The sequence below is a fragment of the Lynx canadensis genome, chromosome C1, assembly GCF_007474595.2.
Source record: "Lynx canadensis isolate LIC74 chromosome C1, mLynCan4.pri.v2, whole genome shotgun sequence".
NCBI classification, from domain to species: Eukaryota; Metazoa; Chordata; class Mammalia; order Carnivora; family Felidae; genus Lynx; species Lynx canadensis.
In genome coordinates, this window is record NC_044310.1 from 81,812,129 (window position 1) to 81,828,772 (window position 16,644).

The 16,644-nt window shown below is 34.2% G+C and overlaps 1 protein-coding gene across 4 annotated transcripts in view; it reads left to right on the forward strand.

Moving 5' to 3' along the window:
* Nucleotides 1–16,644, forward strand: part of PTBP2 (polypyrimidine tract binding protein 2) — an 83,968-nt gene that overhangs the window by 19,721 nt on the left and 47,603 nt on the right. For all 4 annotated transcript variants that reach the window (XM_030324326.1, XM_030324327.1, XM_030324328.1 and 1 more), the window contains exon 3: nt 9,573–9,648. In XM_030324326.1, the coding sequence (XP_030180186.1) occupies nt 9,573–9,648 (76 nt within the window). The remainder of the gene's footprint in view (nt 1–9,572; nt 9,649–16,644) is intronic.

Sequence of the window (16,644 nt, forward strand, 5' to 3'; positions counted from 1 at the left end):
AGTGCAAGAGGGTTCCGTTTCTCCACATCCTCTCCAGCATCTATAGTCTCCTGATTTGTTCATTTTGGCCACTCTGACTGGCGTGAGGTGATACCTGAGTGTGGTTTTGATTTGTATTTCCCTGATAAGGAGCGACGCTGAACATCTTTTCATGTGCCTGTTGGCCATCTGGATGTCTTCTTTAGAGAAGTGTCTATTCATGTTTTCTGCCCATTTCTTCACTGGGTTATTTGTTTTTCGGGTGTGGAGTTTGGTGAGCTCTTTATAGATTTTAGATACTAGCCCTTTGTCCGATATGTCATTTGCAAATATCTTTTCCCATTCCGTTGGTTGCCTTTTAGTTTTGTTGGTTGTTTCCTTTGCTGTGCAGAAGCTTTTTATCTTCATAAGGTCCCAGTAATTCACTTTTGCTTTTAATTCCCTTGCCTTTGGGGATGTGTCGAGTAAGAGATTGCTACGGCTGAGGTCAGAGAGATCTTTTCCTGCTTTCTCCTCTAAGGTTTTGATGGTTTCCTGTCTCACATTTAGGTCCTTTATCCATTTTGAGTTTATTTTTGTAAATGGTGTGAGAAAGTGGTCTAGTTTCAACCTTCTGCATGTTGCTGTCCAGTTCTCCCAGCACCATTTGTTAAAGAGGCTGTCTTTTTTCCATTGGATGTTCTTTCCTGCTTTGTCAAAGATGAGTTGGCCATACGTTTGTGGGTCTAGTTCTGGGGTTTCTATTCTATTCCATTGGTCTGTGTGTCTGTTTTTGTGCCAAAAATAATTTCTTAATATCTAATTTCCAACAGTAAGAATTTTCCATTTGCCTCAGAAGTGTCTTGGCGCCTGGGTGGCTCAGTCAGTTAAGTGTCTGACTTTGGCTCAGGGTTTGAGCCCCGTGTCAGGCTCTGCGCAGACAGCTCAGAACCTAGAACCTGCTTCAGATTCTGTGTCTCCCTCTCTCTCTCTGCCCCTTTCCTGCTTGTGCTGTCTCTCTGAATAAACATTTAAAAAAAAATGTCTTTTTTTCCTCTTTCAAATCAGGATCCAAGGAAAGTCAGTATGCTGGTTTGGTTAACGTCTTTTAAGTCTCTATAAAGATAACTATGAATCGGTTTACCTTCCATTCCCTTTATTGCTTTTTCTTCTATTGCTTATTAGAGAAACTGGGTCATCTATTCTGTACGGTTTTCCACTTTGTTGATTTTGGTGATTATACTTCCATGTCATTGTTTTACATGTTCCTCATGTCCTATTTCCTGAGGTGAGGCTTGATCAGATTCAGGTTTAATTTTTAGCAGGAGTATTTTGTAGATGCACTGTGTGTTTTTCCTGTTGTATCACACCAGGAGGAACATACCTCATTATCTTTTTGTGACGTTAACATTTATCAGGAGGTTCAGGTTTGGTTAGCATGATGTATCCAGTATAGTGCTCCCGTTATCCTTTCATACCTTCTTGATTTTATTAGTTAATAATTGCAGTTTCGTTGGGTATTGCAAAAATGGTGATCCACTCCCCCCGCCCCCGCCTATTTTTGATTTTTCTGTTAACTTTTTACGTCAGTATTTTGTCATACTGGAATTCCCTTTTTATAAGAAAACAGGCTTCTACATTTATTTCCCAGTCTTATTGCAATGATCATTCTTTAAGAAGTCTTTAATTTTTCATTTTGAGCTATTGAGAGCTTATAACACCAATAGCTATGATACTTACTTGCTTGAAGTATCATTTCTTGTTCTAGATCTTAGCCATTTCTTTAAAAAAAAATCCTGGTTTCTTTGGGTGAGTAGTGGTCCTTAAGAGACCACAGTAACGTGGGTGCAAAGGTGCTAATTGCTGTTAGGCGGTCATTACTTCAAAGCCCTTTTAGTGAACAGAGCTAGCAAATAATTTGGAGACATAATATTGTGAGCTCATTTGTTATTTCCAATTTAACTTTACAGTTTTTACTTTTCTGATTTTATATTTCTACCTCTTGTATAAATTGAATAATTTTGCTTGCTAACATTAAAATTGTAATATATGTACATATATATACACTAGTTAAAAAGGAACATCAGTATTACACTGACATTATAATTACTGAATACAGTTTAAACTTTCTTTGCAGTTATTTTTGTCCTTATAGTATAAAAACAGAATATCAAAGTTTATTGAAAGAATTCTGTGTGTGGTTCTACTACCAAGCTGATAGGTTTCATGTTTTCATTTGGTTTTGATTTTTAGGGATTTTTTTTTCCCCCTAACATTTTTGGCTAAATTTTCCCAAATCAAAAGTAAAATAAACTACATTTATAGAAGTCTGGTTAATACTTCCTGTCCATTCTCCTTTGCTTTGTCTATCCCATTATAGGTGTCATTTTCATCAATTTTTGGCTTATCCTTCTTTTGTGTAATGTAAACAAATGTGAATTGTTTCCTACATTCTCCTTCCCATCACCCTAGAGAGAGTGACAGTGTATACAGGTTATAACAGCTACAACTTCCTTTTTAATGATAAGTTTATCCTGGAGATCACTCCATGGCTGTACAGGGAAATTTTTGTCTTTTTTTTTTTTTTTTGTACTGCTGTATAGAAAATATATGAGTGCCTCTATTCCCAATAGCTTGTTGAATAGAGTATATTGTTTAGTGATTGGGGTTTTGCCAGTCTGATAGATGAGGTGGCACCTAAATGTAGTATTAATTTGAATTTGTTTTTTTCTATGATCAGGGTTAAACAGCTTTTCATATTAATCTTTTGCCCAATTTTTTAAATGGGGTAACTAGTCTTTCTAAAATTTTATAATCATCTGCATTTGAAGTTTATATTCTCATTTAGATCCAAGTTATATAGGAATTGTTTCAAAATTTCATCTGATTAAAACATTGAATTTTCAGAGTGCTGCCTGGGTAGCTCAGCTGGTTAAGTGTCTGACTCTTTGATTTCAGCTGAGGTCATGATCTCAGGGTGGGGAGATCGAGCCTCTTTCTGCCCCTTACCCACTGTATCTCTCTCTATTTAAAAAAAAAAAAAAAAGGTAAAATAAAACAATTGAATTTTGTTCAATTTTTTTCCCCTCAAAATATCTTATTCTGTTTGAGCAAATATGGTTTGCACAATTTCTTCTTTATGGAATTTATTGAGTTACTCATTACATAGATTATGATCTGCTTTTGAGACTTTCACAGGTATTTAAATACAAGGATGAATTGCACATAACTGAAACATCAGTTGGAGAATGTAAAAAACCGTAGTATACTAATATACTAGAATGCTACGAAGCTGTTGATAAAATGAACTAGATTAGTAGTGTTGATCTTTTTTTTAAAAAATCTCTAAGCTGTTTTATTAAATGAAAGGAGAATGGTGTTAAGCAGCAGGTATGGTGTGATTCTGTTTTGTATGAATATTAAAAATTTTGGAAAGGAATTGTATTGAATTTAAAGACAAATTTTGGACTGTGGAGAACTTTACGTTTGCATCATTTTGGACTTGAAGTTTCTAAATTAATATTTGGAATTAATTAATATGGAATGTTTTCAGTGCTGTTGTATATGCTTATGTGTTCCTTTTAATATCCCTCTACCCTGCTGTGAGTAGTGACTGCCCAGAATTATTTTATCTTTTTCATATTTTGTCATGTAAATGACAAAAATGTATTGTTTTATATTTTTAGTTTTGTGAAAATGGTATGCCTATTTTCTGTTTCTCTCACCTGTGTTTTACTTTAACAGTGTTTTTAATTATTAGCCATGCTTTTGTATATAGTTATGTAATAACTCTTTGCAATGTAGTATTCATCTGTTAAAATACCCTGATCTATCTCTTTTCTTGTTGGAATTCCTCTGGGTCATTTACTGTTTTTGACTTTAAGAATAATGCTGCTCTGAACATATTTGTACTACTTGGTTCATGTGTGCAAAAGTTTTTGAGGGTACATATCTAAGGACAAGTATTGCTAGGATGTACAGTGTGTTAAACTTCATAAGGTAGTACAGATTATTTGTCGGTGTTTTGCTCCAGTTAATGTTAACAGTAGTATACAAGAGTTCTTACTGTTTCAGATTCTCATCAGCACTTGGTCAAGTGTTAAATTCCTTGGTTTTTGCCATCTTGGTATGTAATAATTTCTTTGGTCTTTCTTTATATTTCCCTAATTATTAATGAGGCGTTACATCTTTATTTTCTCCCGACATATTTATGGTCATTAGTGTTTCTTTTGTGAAATTTTATGAAATATCTATTTATGTCTTTGCCTAATAAAAATTTGAATTTAACCAACTTTATAGTTTTTTATGTATTGCTATTGATTCTCTGTTATTTATGTTACTCATATCATTTCCTAGTTTGTAGATTTCCTTTTCACTTAATACTGTGTTTTGATGAATAAAAACTGCTAATTTTAATGTATAGAGTTTTAATATGGCCATGAGTTCCCATTGCCATCATAATTAAAATTATTTATGTGTTCTTTTTCCACCATTTGAATCTTTCACTTGTTCTTATTGATATCTTTGCTGTTGATTGTTGGAAATCTTTAAAGCCATCTCTAGTAATAGTTTTTATGTTTTCATCTGTTGTTGGGATACAGTTTCTTTTAGAGAAATTTTGTGGCCACTCTGTAGGAGTATTTTCTCAACACGGTTCATTTTCTTGTGTTATAACTTAAAAAGTCCTTACATGACCTGAGGGTCATAAAGATATCTTCATACATTACAGAAATTTTTAAATTAACGCCTCTTACATTTGTCTGTAACCCATCAGAAAATTACTATTTTTTGTGTATTGTATTAGATAGGGATCCAATTTCAATTTTTGTGACCTTATAGAGATAGCCAGTTAAATAAAAATGGCAGTGCCATTTCTTCACATTACAGGTAAATATGTGTTAGGGTGAAGGCTAAGTTACTGTAATAAAATGCAGAACATAGTGGCAGAAATAGGCAAGTTTATTTCTCATAAGCCAAAGTCCTGCTGGCTTAAAATGGTATCAGTTTGTTCCATAAAGGTTATTCACTAGGCCAGCTTCATCTTGTGGCTTCATTATTTCCTAAGCTTTTGTTCTTGTCTGCATGGTTTGGTGATGTATAATTGTGCTGTCTTGTTTCATTTTTTTCCTTTGATCATTCTCAACCTGAGGTTTGTCAAGGACACCAGGAATAGTCATGTGAGTGAGTTCCTTCCTTTCTGAAAATCTAGTTTTTCTCAGGAACTTGATTTTGGCATCCTTGCCCCATGACTTTCTGTCGTGGTTCCTTCTTCTCCAGAAAAGAAAGTCTTCGGGCAGTTCTTAGTCCTGAAACCTGGCAGAGCCCAGGACTCTTGTCAGTCTCAGCCTGCAGTTACTGCTTGCCTTCCTGGTAGTTTCAGCAGCTCTTCCACCTGGGAGTGATGGATGGTACTTGGATTGTACTATTATGATGAACATAATATCTAATAATAAAATTAAAAAAATTTCAAATACTGGAATGATTGTAAAATGTCATTTAAATGTGCTTTTATACTTATCCTATATGTTTACGCTTATTTTTTCTTTGACGTATAAGTTGTATCTTTCCATGTTAGCATTTTTCTGATTGTTTTTGTGGGATACTAATTTCTCATGAAATGGTCATTATACAGGAAAAAGTTTCTGTGGTCAGATTTTAAAAAGCACGTCAATGCGTATCTTAACACTTCATTTCTTTTTTTAACGGAATCTAAAATCAATTGACATCCATCTTAGATGAATTAATTATAAAAATATGTATTTTTAGTAGAGATTGTTATTCCGAATTTAAGTTCTAATTTAGTTTGTTTCCATAGCCAGTATTGTGGAACAACCATCAATCACGATTCTGTTGAGTCATTTGATTTTATATCTTTTCCAAGTTAAGCATCAGTGTCAAGATATAGCAAATAAAATTGTCCTTTCAGTTAATGTGGAAACATTAACGTTATTAGTACTATAGAATCACTTATTTTGGGCATAGTAGTGGTTAGCTTTATATTCAGTGGAAAAGCCGACATAACTTTAAAAAAAAAATTTTTTTTTAATGTTTATTTTTGACAGAGCGTGAGCGAGCATGAGTGGGGGAGGGGCAGAGAGAGAGGGAGACACAGAATCTGAAGCAGGCTCCAGGCTCTGAGCTGTCAGCTTGGAGCCCAACGCGGAGCCTGAACTCACAGACTGTGAGATCATGACCTGGGCCCAAGTCGGACGCTCAACCGACTGAGCCACCCAGGCACCCCATAACTTTTTTTAAAAATAATGTTTATAAACATATTTTCAGTAATTTTGGTAAAAATATCAAGAATTGCAAATAATTTTATATTCTACTGACTCTGTTATGAAGGCTGTTAAACCTACTGTATTTTAGCAGCATGTGTGAAATCATTTGAGGGAGAAACAAGACCACAAATAGAATGTTAAAAAAAAAATTAATTCATTAATGAACATACATTGTAGGAAGGAGAGTGTTCTGCACACCACACATCAGAATTACAGGCTTTTATACTTCAGAAGACCTAAGATTCCTCACCCCTTATCTCCAGAGTTACTTATGAACCCCCACTGGTATGGAAGGATTATGACTCCCGCAAACATCTAAAAAGTAAACTAATAATATATATATACATGAAAACAGGTCAAGTATACTTTTGAAAAGTATGGGAGTCTGTGTTTTCTGAGAACTTGGGCAACTGTTAATAATAATCAGCATTCATTCATTAGTCAACAGTTATATATGGACCCTGTGCTTGGTTGACACTTTGGAATATTATAGTGAACACTGCTGCGGTGGGCTAGGCACACTGTCTGGTAACCACTGTTTGTGTGTTACAGCATTTAATCCCAAGGATTTTAATGTAAATACTTTCTCCATATTACAAATGAGGAAGTTAAAACTTAGGATAGTTATTTACTAGTTACATAGCTGGTAGGTGGAAACTAGACTACAGAGCCCCTTTTCTTAATGCAATATTGCATACTTGTCATAAAAACAACGAAAACTAGGTTAATCTATTACATCAGTAGACTGAAAAAAGAAAAATCACATTTGACAAATCTAATATCCACTTATGACAAAGGCTAGAAATAGATGAGAACTTCCTCAACTTGATGAAAAATATCTACAAAAAATAAAAAACTTACAGGTAACATCGTACTTAATGGTGAGAAACTCAACACTTTCTAAGATTAGGTACAAGGAAAGGACATTCCATCTCATCACTTCCTTTCAACATCCTATTGGAAGCTTTTGCTAATGTGCTAGGGCGAGAAAAGGTACACAGATCAAGAAAGAAGAGATAAAATTGTTGTTCACAGGTGACATGGTATATGTAGAAAATCTGAAAGAACTGAAAAAAATCTAGAACTAAGAAGCAATAATTGCACTGTTGCAGGATTCAAGGTTCATGTACAAACATCGGCTGCTTTCCTATATATCAGTGGTGAACAAGTGCAATTTGAGATTAAAAACACAATATCACTGACAGAACCGCAGAAAGTGAAATACCTAGGTATAAATCTGACAAAATATATAGAAGATCTATGTGAGGAAAACGCAAAACTCTGATTAATGAACCAAAAACCAAAATAAATGGAGAGATATTCCATGTTTGTGGATAGTAAGACTCAGTATTGTCACGATACCGGTTCTTTCCAGCTTGACGTACAGATTTAGTGCAATCCTAGTCCAAATTACAGCAAGTTATTTTATGGATATCAACGAACAGATTCTAAAGTTTCTGTGGAGAGGCAGAAGACCCCAGAATAGTCAACACAATATTGAAGAACAGAATCGGAGGACTGATCCTGCCCAATTTCAGCACTTACTGTGAAGCTGCCGTAATTGAGACAGTGTGGTTTTGGTGAAAGAATAGACAAATAGGTCAGTGGAACAGAATAGAGATCCTAGTATAGAGCCCCCTGTAAACATAGCTTATCTTTGATGACAGAGCAAAGGCAAGACAGTGGAGCAAATAATGGCGTTTTAACAAATGCTGCTGGAATAATTGGACATCTACTTGCAAAAGAATGAATCCAGACGCAGTTAACACTCTTCTGAAAAATTAACTCAAAGTATATCATAAACCTAAATGTAAAATGCAAAACTGTAAAATTCTTAGAAGATAATATAGGAGAAAACCTATATGATCTTGGGTATGATGATGCCTTTTTAGATATAACACCAACGACACAGTCCATGAAAATATAATTGATATGCTGGACCACATTAAAATTAAAAACTTCTCTTTAAAAGACAGTATCAAGAGAATTAGAAGCTAAGCCCCAGACTGGAGAACGCATTTGCAAAAGATACATCTGATAAAGGACAAAACAGACCAAGAACTCTTAGAACTTAACAGTGGGAAAACAATTAGAAAATGGACCAAAGATCGTAATAGTCACTTCACCAAAGACGATGTACAGATGGCAAATAAGCATATGAAAAGATATTCCACAAAATATGTCATTGAGGAAATGTAAACTAAAACAAGATACACACCTATCAGAATTGGCAAAATGTGGAGCACTGACAATCTTTAATGCTGACGAGGATGTGAAGCAACAGGAATTTTCATATGTTGTTAGTGGGAATGCAAAATGGTATAATCACTTTGAAAAACAGTTTGGCAGTTTTATAAAACTAAATGTACTCTTACCACACAATCCACCAATTGTGCATCTTGGTATTTACCCAGAGGAGTTGAAAACTTAATGTACACACAAAACCCTGCACACAGATATTTATAGCAGCCTTATAGTCAAAACTTGGGAGCATCCAGAAGTGTTTGTGGTATGTCTAGACACTGGGATAATTTTCAGAAGTAAAAGAAAATGACCTATCAAGCCAAGAAAAGATAAGGGGGAGCCTTAAATCCATGTTACTAAATGAAAGAAGCCATTCTAAGAAGTCTACATACTGTATGATTCTAACTATATGACGTCCTGGAAAAGGCAGAACTCTAGAGACCGTAAAAACTTAAGTGGTCACCAGGGATGGGGTTGGGGAAGGATGAATAAAGCAGAGCACAGAGAATTTCTTAGGTCAATGAAAATCCTCTATATGATATTATAATGATAGAAATACATCCTAACACATTTGTTCAAACCTGCTGAATGTACAACATCAATACCCTCCGGTAAACTGCAGACTTTCAGTGATTATGATGTGTCCATGCGGGTTGATCCTTGGTAAAAACTGTACCACTGTGGTGAGAGTTGTTGATCATGAGGGAGGCTATGTATGTATGGGGGAAGGGAGTAAATAGAAGTCTCTGTTGGCTGCCTTCTCAATTTTCTTGCAAACCTAAAGCTGCTCTTAAAAATTAAAAGAAAAAAAAGAAAGCTTGGAAACATTTTTATTATTGGTAGTGAGCCAATACTTAGGTGAAAGGAAGAAAGGAAGCCCTGTTGGCTTTGTGGAAAAGAGAGAGATTGACAAGAAAGTTAATTTTCTATTTTAGTGGTTAAACTTTTAAAATATTTTAAAATACTGCCAATAGTGTATGTAACACCTGACATTTGTTTTTCAGCGAATACTTGGAAGATACAGATAAGTGATGGATTAATATTTTTAAATTTAAAGATAACTTATGTTAATGTGTTTGTTTTTTCTAGAGAGGATCTGACGAACTACTCTCAGGCAGTGTTCTCAGTAGTCCAAACTCTAATATGAGCAGCATGGTGGTTACAGGTAAGTGTTACTCTCTTAACAGTGTTTAATTTAATTATTTGCCATTTTATGGGTCAGAATATTAAAACTAATATTTAGTCTGCTTTACCAGAATAGCCTTTTATAATTTATGTTAAATGTTTTAAATGTTCCTGTTGGAGAAAAAAAATGTTTCTGTTGAAACACTACAGAGGAAGTTTTATTAGAGTATATATGTGTCAAGTAAAATACCTAAAATTGGTGACTTTTGTGGACAAGTAGTGTTTTTGCCCTTTCTTTAATCACAAAAATATAACCTTTTCCTTTCATGTTAAAAGTCCCCTCATTCTTGCCCCTTTTATCCTTTTGTTTTTAGTTTTTGTGTTTGAGTGTCTTACAGAAAAATTTTTCATAATAGTTCCCCCCACCTCCCTAGGCATGTGTTCCAAGATTTGCAGTGGATGCCTGAAACTGTAGATGGTACAAAACCCTATATATACAGTGTTTTTTCCTGTACATACATATCTATAAAGCTTAATTTATAAATTAGGCACATTAAGAGATTAACGAAAACTAAAAATAGGACAGTGATAACAATAAACTGTAATAAAAGCTATGTGAATGTGCATACTCTCTCCCTCTGTCTCTCAGAATATTGTATTGTACTCACCCTTTGTCTTCCTGTGATGGTGTGAGATTATAAAATGGCTGTGTGATGAGATGAAGCAAGGTGAATGATGTATAGGCATTGTGATACAGTGTTAGGGTACTGTTGGCCTTTTGACAGTATTTTAGAAGGAGGATCATCTGCTTCTGGATCATGGTTGACTACTGGTACCTGAAACCATAGAAAGTGAAACAGCAGATAAAGGGAATTACTATATTTGAAGTATTCTCTATCCCATAAGCTCTAAAGCCCAACTAAATAAAAGTCAAAAGATTGAGCTAGATAGTTTTCTGTGTGCTTTCAACCTTTTTTTCTTTGCTATAACAATATTTTAATTCTTTGAATTGGGTTTTTTAATGTTTTCTCCATATTATCTTCATAGGGTATTTTTCTTAAATTGTATATATGTCTGAAATAAAGTTGGTTGTAAGGTCTGTCTAAACAAATATAAACTAATTTTTAGACTCTTGTTTTATGGATCAAAATTTGATATGGGGATAATGATGATGATAATGACGATGAATTAATTATTCTGCCTATACCCCTGCATTTTACACTGTTTACCTAAAACCGAAGTTCCTTTTTTCTGAACCCTTTCCTGAATTACTTGCTTGAGGAATTAGTTGTTTTGGGTAGTAAAAGGGTTGTAAAAAACTAGAAGCATTTTGATTTATTTCAGGTAGCCATTGCTTATGTATAGGTGCGCCTTGGCACACACATACATATGCCTGGCAGTTCAGTTAAGTAAAAACTATAATGAAGTACTTAACATAGTCATAATGATGTGATAATGAATTTGCCCACACGTCATTATTATTGACTTTTCCGTGATTACAAAACAAAATCACTAGGCCATGATTTTGATAGTCAAAATACTGTGTACAAATAATTGAACAACTAGGTTCAAATGTCTAACGCCGCTTTGCCACTTTGATTTTTTTAAAACAATTCATATAGTGATGAATAGTTGAAATGTTTTAAAAATTAGTATGTAGGGCTATGACAGAATAACTGATAGCACCCTTTCCTTCTCCTTCCATGTGCCCTCCAAAAAAAAATAATAACTACAAAACTGTATAAAATATATTGTCTTGAATTGATGAGCAGACAGTACCAGATAAAGATCCCTGAGAGAAGGGAAATCCATGAGGGGAGTCGCATGATCGCTTTGGCTTTCTGCCTTGGGCTACCCTATTCTTGTAGCACAGGAAAGGAGAATCTAAGCAGAGCATGGAGGTCTCACTGAGCTGGAAAGACAGACTGGAATTCAAAGCTGCTCAGACATCTGGGATTTGCGAAGGGTCCTGAAAAAGGAAGCTCTCCAGGGGTTTGGGCATTTTGCAGGGGTCAGAATTCAGTATGGTGATTCACTTGATTCAGAATTTTGAATAATAGCTGGGCTGCCTGTATACAGGTTGAGAACTCTGCATGATCTGTCAGAATGGACCTGTTCTGGGGTTGAGAGCTAAAGTGGTGATTCCCAAGGTTCTGTAGTGCTCTGAGATCTTGGGAGTTCTGGGAAGTCAGAATGCAGACATCTTGGAGAGAACCTCAGGCATTCAATTTAGACTACAGAAAGCCCAGTCCTTAAGAGAATGGATCACCCATTACACTAAGCACCAACCTTAAAACGAAGAGTGAAGAAGCTAGATAGTTTGGCCTGACAAGACAATAAGGATCACCAGTAATTTAATTGCTTGCCTAAACAAAACCACACCCCCTAAGGAAGACATGAGTCAGTCTTTTTTTGTGAACTATCATTCATAATATCCCCCGTACCATCAAAAATTACAAATTATGGAAAGAAGCATGAAAACATTCCATCTAATAGAGAAACATTCAACAGGAGCGGACACCAAAATGACCTAGATAGTGGAATTAACACACAAGGATTATAGATATTTTTAAAGCTATAAAGGAAAATATTAGTGAGTGAACACACAGAGACTGTGTGTTGATGTTTATATGACAAAAGCACTAAGTGAAGATAAATAGAATTTTACAGTTATAAGGTTTTTATTTACATGAAGTGATAGAATATTAACTCTAACTTAAAGTAGATTCTATTAAGGTTGCATACTGAAATAATTAAAAAAACATACAAGGAAGTACAGTTAAAAGTGAATAGAGAAAAGGTTGGGAGGACTGATTCCCTGTTTTCAAGTTACAATAAAGCTGAGTAATCAAAACAGTATCATAGTGGCATAAAGAAAGATAAATAGATGAATAGAACAGAATAGAATCCAGAAATAAACCTACATAATTATGGACAACTGGTTTTTGACTAAGGTATCTGTATGCAAAAACCAAAAACAAAACACCAAAACACACTTGGATGTGTACCCCATACCATATTGAAGAATTAACTCTGAGTGGACCTAGAAGAAACATAGTAAAAAAATTTTGTGACCTTGGATTAGGCAGATGTTTCTTTGATAGGACCCCAAAAGTACTATAAAAGAACAAGTGGGATTTCATCAGCTTTTAGACTCTAAGTTCTTTTGCAGATACTGATAGTAGAATGAAAACACAAACCATAGAGTAGCAGAATATCTTTACAGAGCATATGGAACTTTGATCCAGAATATATATAAATTCAGACTGTATAAATGCTAAAACTTAAGGCAACAAACAACCTAGTGTAATAAATTGGCAAAAATACTTGATAGTTCAGCAAAAACATATGGCAAATAAGTACATGAAAAAGATGCTCTATGTCATTAATCATTAGATGCAAATTGAAGTGAGATAACATTACGCACCTGTTATAATGGCTAATATTTAAGAGATTGACCATACTAAGTGTTGGAAAGGATGTGGATGAACTGTAACTCTCATGTTGGTGAGAATGTAAACTTGAAGAACTACTTGGACAAAATAATCTTGCAGATTCTTAAAAAGTTAAACTACCAAATGACGTTTGTCAGCTGTTTATCTCTTAGGCATTTATGCATGAAAAATGAAGGCATATGTTCATTTAAAAAAAACCCAAAAAACTAAAAAACTCAGTTGAATGTTCATAATAGCTTGTTTGTAATAAGCAAAGCCATAAACAATCCACATGTCCATCAACAGATGAATGGATACATAGATTGCAATTTTGGCCTCGTATTCCTTTGGATACAATGAAATACTACTCAGACATGTAGAATAAGCTATTTTTCTTTTATGAAAGCTGTCTGCCCAATGTGGGGCTTGAACTCATGACCCCAACATCAAGAGTCTTAGCTGTACTGAGCCGCCACTCCTGGAATAAGATATTGATGCATGTAATAGCAGGGATGAATACCCAAATAATGCTACTGTGTAAAAGAAATGGGCGGGGGAGGGGGAGTACATTCTGTATGAATTCATTTATATAAAACCCAAGGAGATACAAACTGAAGCAGATTGGATTTGGGGGTGGGGAGGAGCCAGGCGGATGGGTTGCAAAGGGTACAAGGAAATTTAGGGGTGAATGATTTATATGCTCTCTTAGGGTGAAGATTTCATGGATGTTTGCATATGTCAGAACTTGTCAGATTGTATACTTTAAATGTATGCAGCTTATTGCATGTGAATAATACCTCAGAAAGGCTGTTTAAAAGGAAAAAGCCCATGGAGGAATTAAAATGGAATATTATCAAATATTCTGTTAGTGCAGTGCAAGAGAAGAACACCACGAAAACACCAGGCAATAAGAAAATAAACAGATGTTAAACATAAATATGTAAATGTAAATTAGCAAAAAAAAAAAAAAAAACAAAAAAACCAAAAAAACACAAAAAACCCTTTAATCTGCTGTAGTAACCACTAGCTGTATGAGGCCATGAACTGTGCTGTTCCTAATGGAGATGTATGTGTGGAGATGTATGCCTTTGTGTTTCAAAAACATAGTATCAAAAGTAATAATGTAAAATATTTCATTTTTAAAAATATTGACTATATGTTGATATGGTAATATTTCAGATATATTGATCTAAAATCTATTCTTAAATTAATTTCACTCCTCATTTTTTGACGTGGTTAATAGAATATTTAAAATTACATGACTTGCAGAATATTTCCTTTGGACATTAGTGGTCTAAGAAGTCCAATTAAAAGGCAAAGATTGTCAGACTGGATTAAAAAGCAAGGTCTGACTGCAGTATCTTCTAGAGTCAGGTTGAAGTACACAGATAGGCTGAAAGTAAAGAGGATTGAAAATAATATTCTGTGCAAACAACAAGCACAAGAAAGTTCATCTGATTATATTAGCCTCAGAGTAAAATTCAAGACAGGAGTATTACCAGATATAAAAATATCATATTTTGTAGTGCTTAAAGGGTTAATATATTGAAAAACACTTTATACCAGTAATAACAGAGCTTCAAAGTTTATGAAAAAATACATGTATGTGTAAAACTAAAGAGAGAAACCAGTCTATAATCATTGTTGGATATTTTAACATTTCTTACAGTAATTGATAAGACAGATCTTTAAAATAAATAGAGGATTTGAACAGTGCTGAACATTCAGCTGGGCTTAACTCACATTCACAAAACTATACCCTAACTGCAGAAAAACTTCTCAAGTGTATATAGCACCATGATCGACTATATATTAGGACATAAAATAATAGATTTCAAATGACTGAAAGCTTATATAGTATCTGATCATAGTAGAATTTAAGTAAGAATAACCAAATCTTTGAAAATTGAATTACACAATTCTGAATAATACATGAAGATATAAAGGGCATCTGACTGAATGAAAGTGAAAATATATTAAAATTTGTTGGCTCATTTGAGAAAGTACATGGGGAAAATATGTCTATGTATATACCCATATTAGAAAATACCTACTTCAGAAAAAGCTTTAGAGGTGCCTGAGTGGCTCAGTCAGTTAAGCATCAAACTCTTGATTTCGGCTCAGGTCAGGATCTCATGGTTCGGGAGTTCAAGCCTTGTGTCAGGTTCTACGTTGACAGTGTGGATGGAGCTTGCTTGAGATTCTCTCTCTCCCTGTCTGTCTGCCCCTCCGCTGCTTGTACATATGTATGCTCTCCTTGTCTCTCTCAAATAAGCATTTTTTTAAAAAGTTTAATCTGTCAAGAAAAGAAAGCTATATTACCAATATCAGGAATGAAAGTAGAGGTACCACTACAGATCCTACAGAAACTAACAGGAAAATAAGGCAGTACTACAAAGAGTTGTAATGCCAATAAATTCAGCAACCTAGATGATATAGACAAGATCCTTCACAAACCTAACTTAGCAAAACACTGACATAAACTGTTACTCCATAATATATACAGATTAGCTCTATGTCTATTATAAAAATTAGATTAGTAATCTTCTCACAAAGATTACTCCAGGCATAGGTGATTTCACTCATAGGTGAGTTTACTCAGATATGGGTGGTTTCACTGTTGTATTTTATGAAACTTCAAAGTAGGAAATAATAGCCATCTTCAGTATACTGCTTTTAGAAAAAGAGAAGCAGAGAATACTCCAAATTCACTTTGTGATGCTGCTATGACTGATACCAAAACCTAACAAAGAGGATATAAGAAATCAAGATTTCAAACCAATATTTTTCATTAACATAAATGCAGATATTCTTAACAAAATGTTAGATTATCATATCTAGCAGTTTGTAAATGATAATTCATGATTATTAATTGAGGCGGACCCAAGGATTGTAAGGTTTAACATTTCAAAGTGAACTCAGTGTAATTTATCACAATAATAGAATGAAGGGGAAAAAATGTCAATAGGAGAATAGGACAGATACAATAGGACAGATACAGCATTCATTCATGATAAAACTCAGAAAACTGGTAAGGGAACTTCCATAGATTGAGTGAGGGACATCCAGTAAGAGCCTAAAACAAATTCCATTCTTTAATGGTGAAATATTGAATGTTTTCTCTTTAAAAGCAGGAATGAAGTAATGTCTGTTTTCACATTTTCTCCTGCTTTTTGTTTACATAGGGCAAATAAAATAGCATAAAGATTAGAAAGGAAGAAGTAAAACTATCTTCTGCTCAATAAACATAATTTTTAAAATAAAAAACCCAAAGGAATCTAAAAAATGGTGCCTAGAACTGATCAGTGAATTTAGAATGGTTATATGATGCCAGTTCAGTATACAAAAATTGTTTCCTGATATTATTAGCAAATTACTGGAAAGTGAAATGAAAAAAATCCATTTACAAAAATACCAGAAACACAAATATCAAGGAATACATTTAACAAATAAGTTGGGAGACAAGTATACCAGTAACTATATAAGATGCTACAAAGAGATATTAAAGACCTGAATGAGGAAGAAACCATGTTCATGAATTAGAAGGCTCAATATGTTAAAATGTCATTTTCCCCCAAATTGGATGGAATTGAATCTATAAG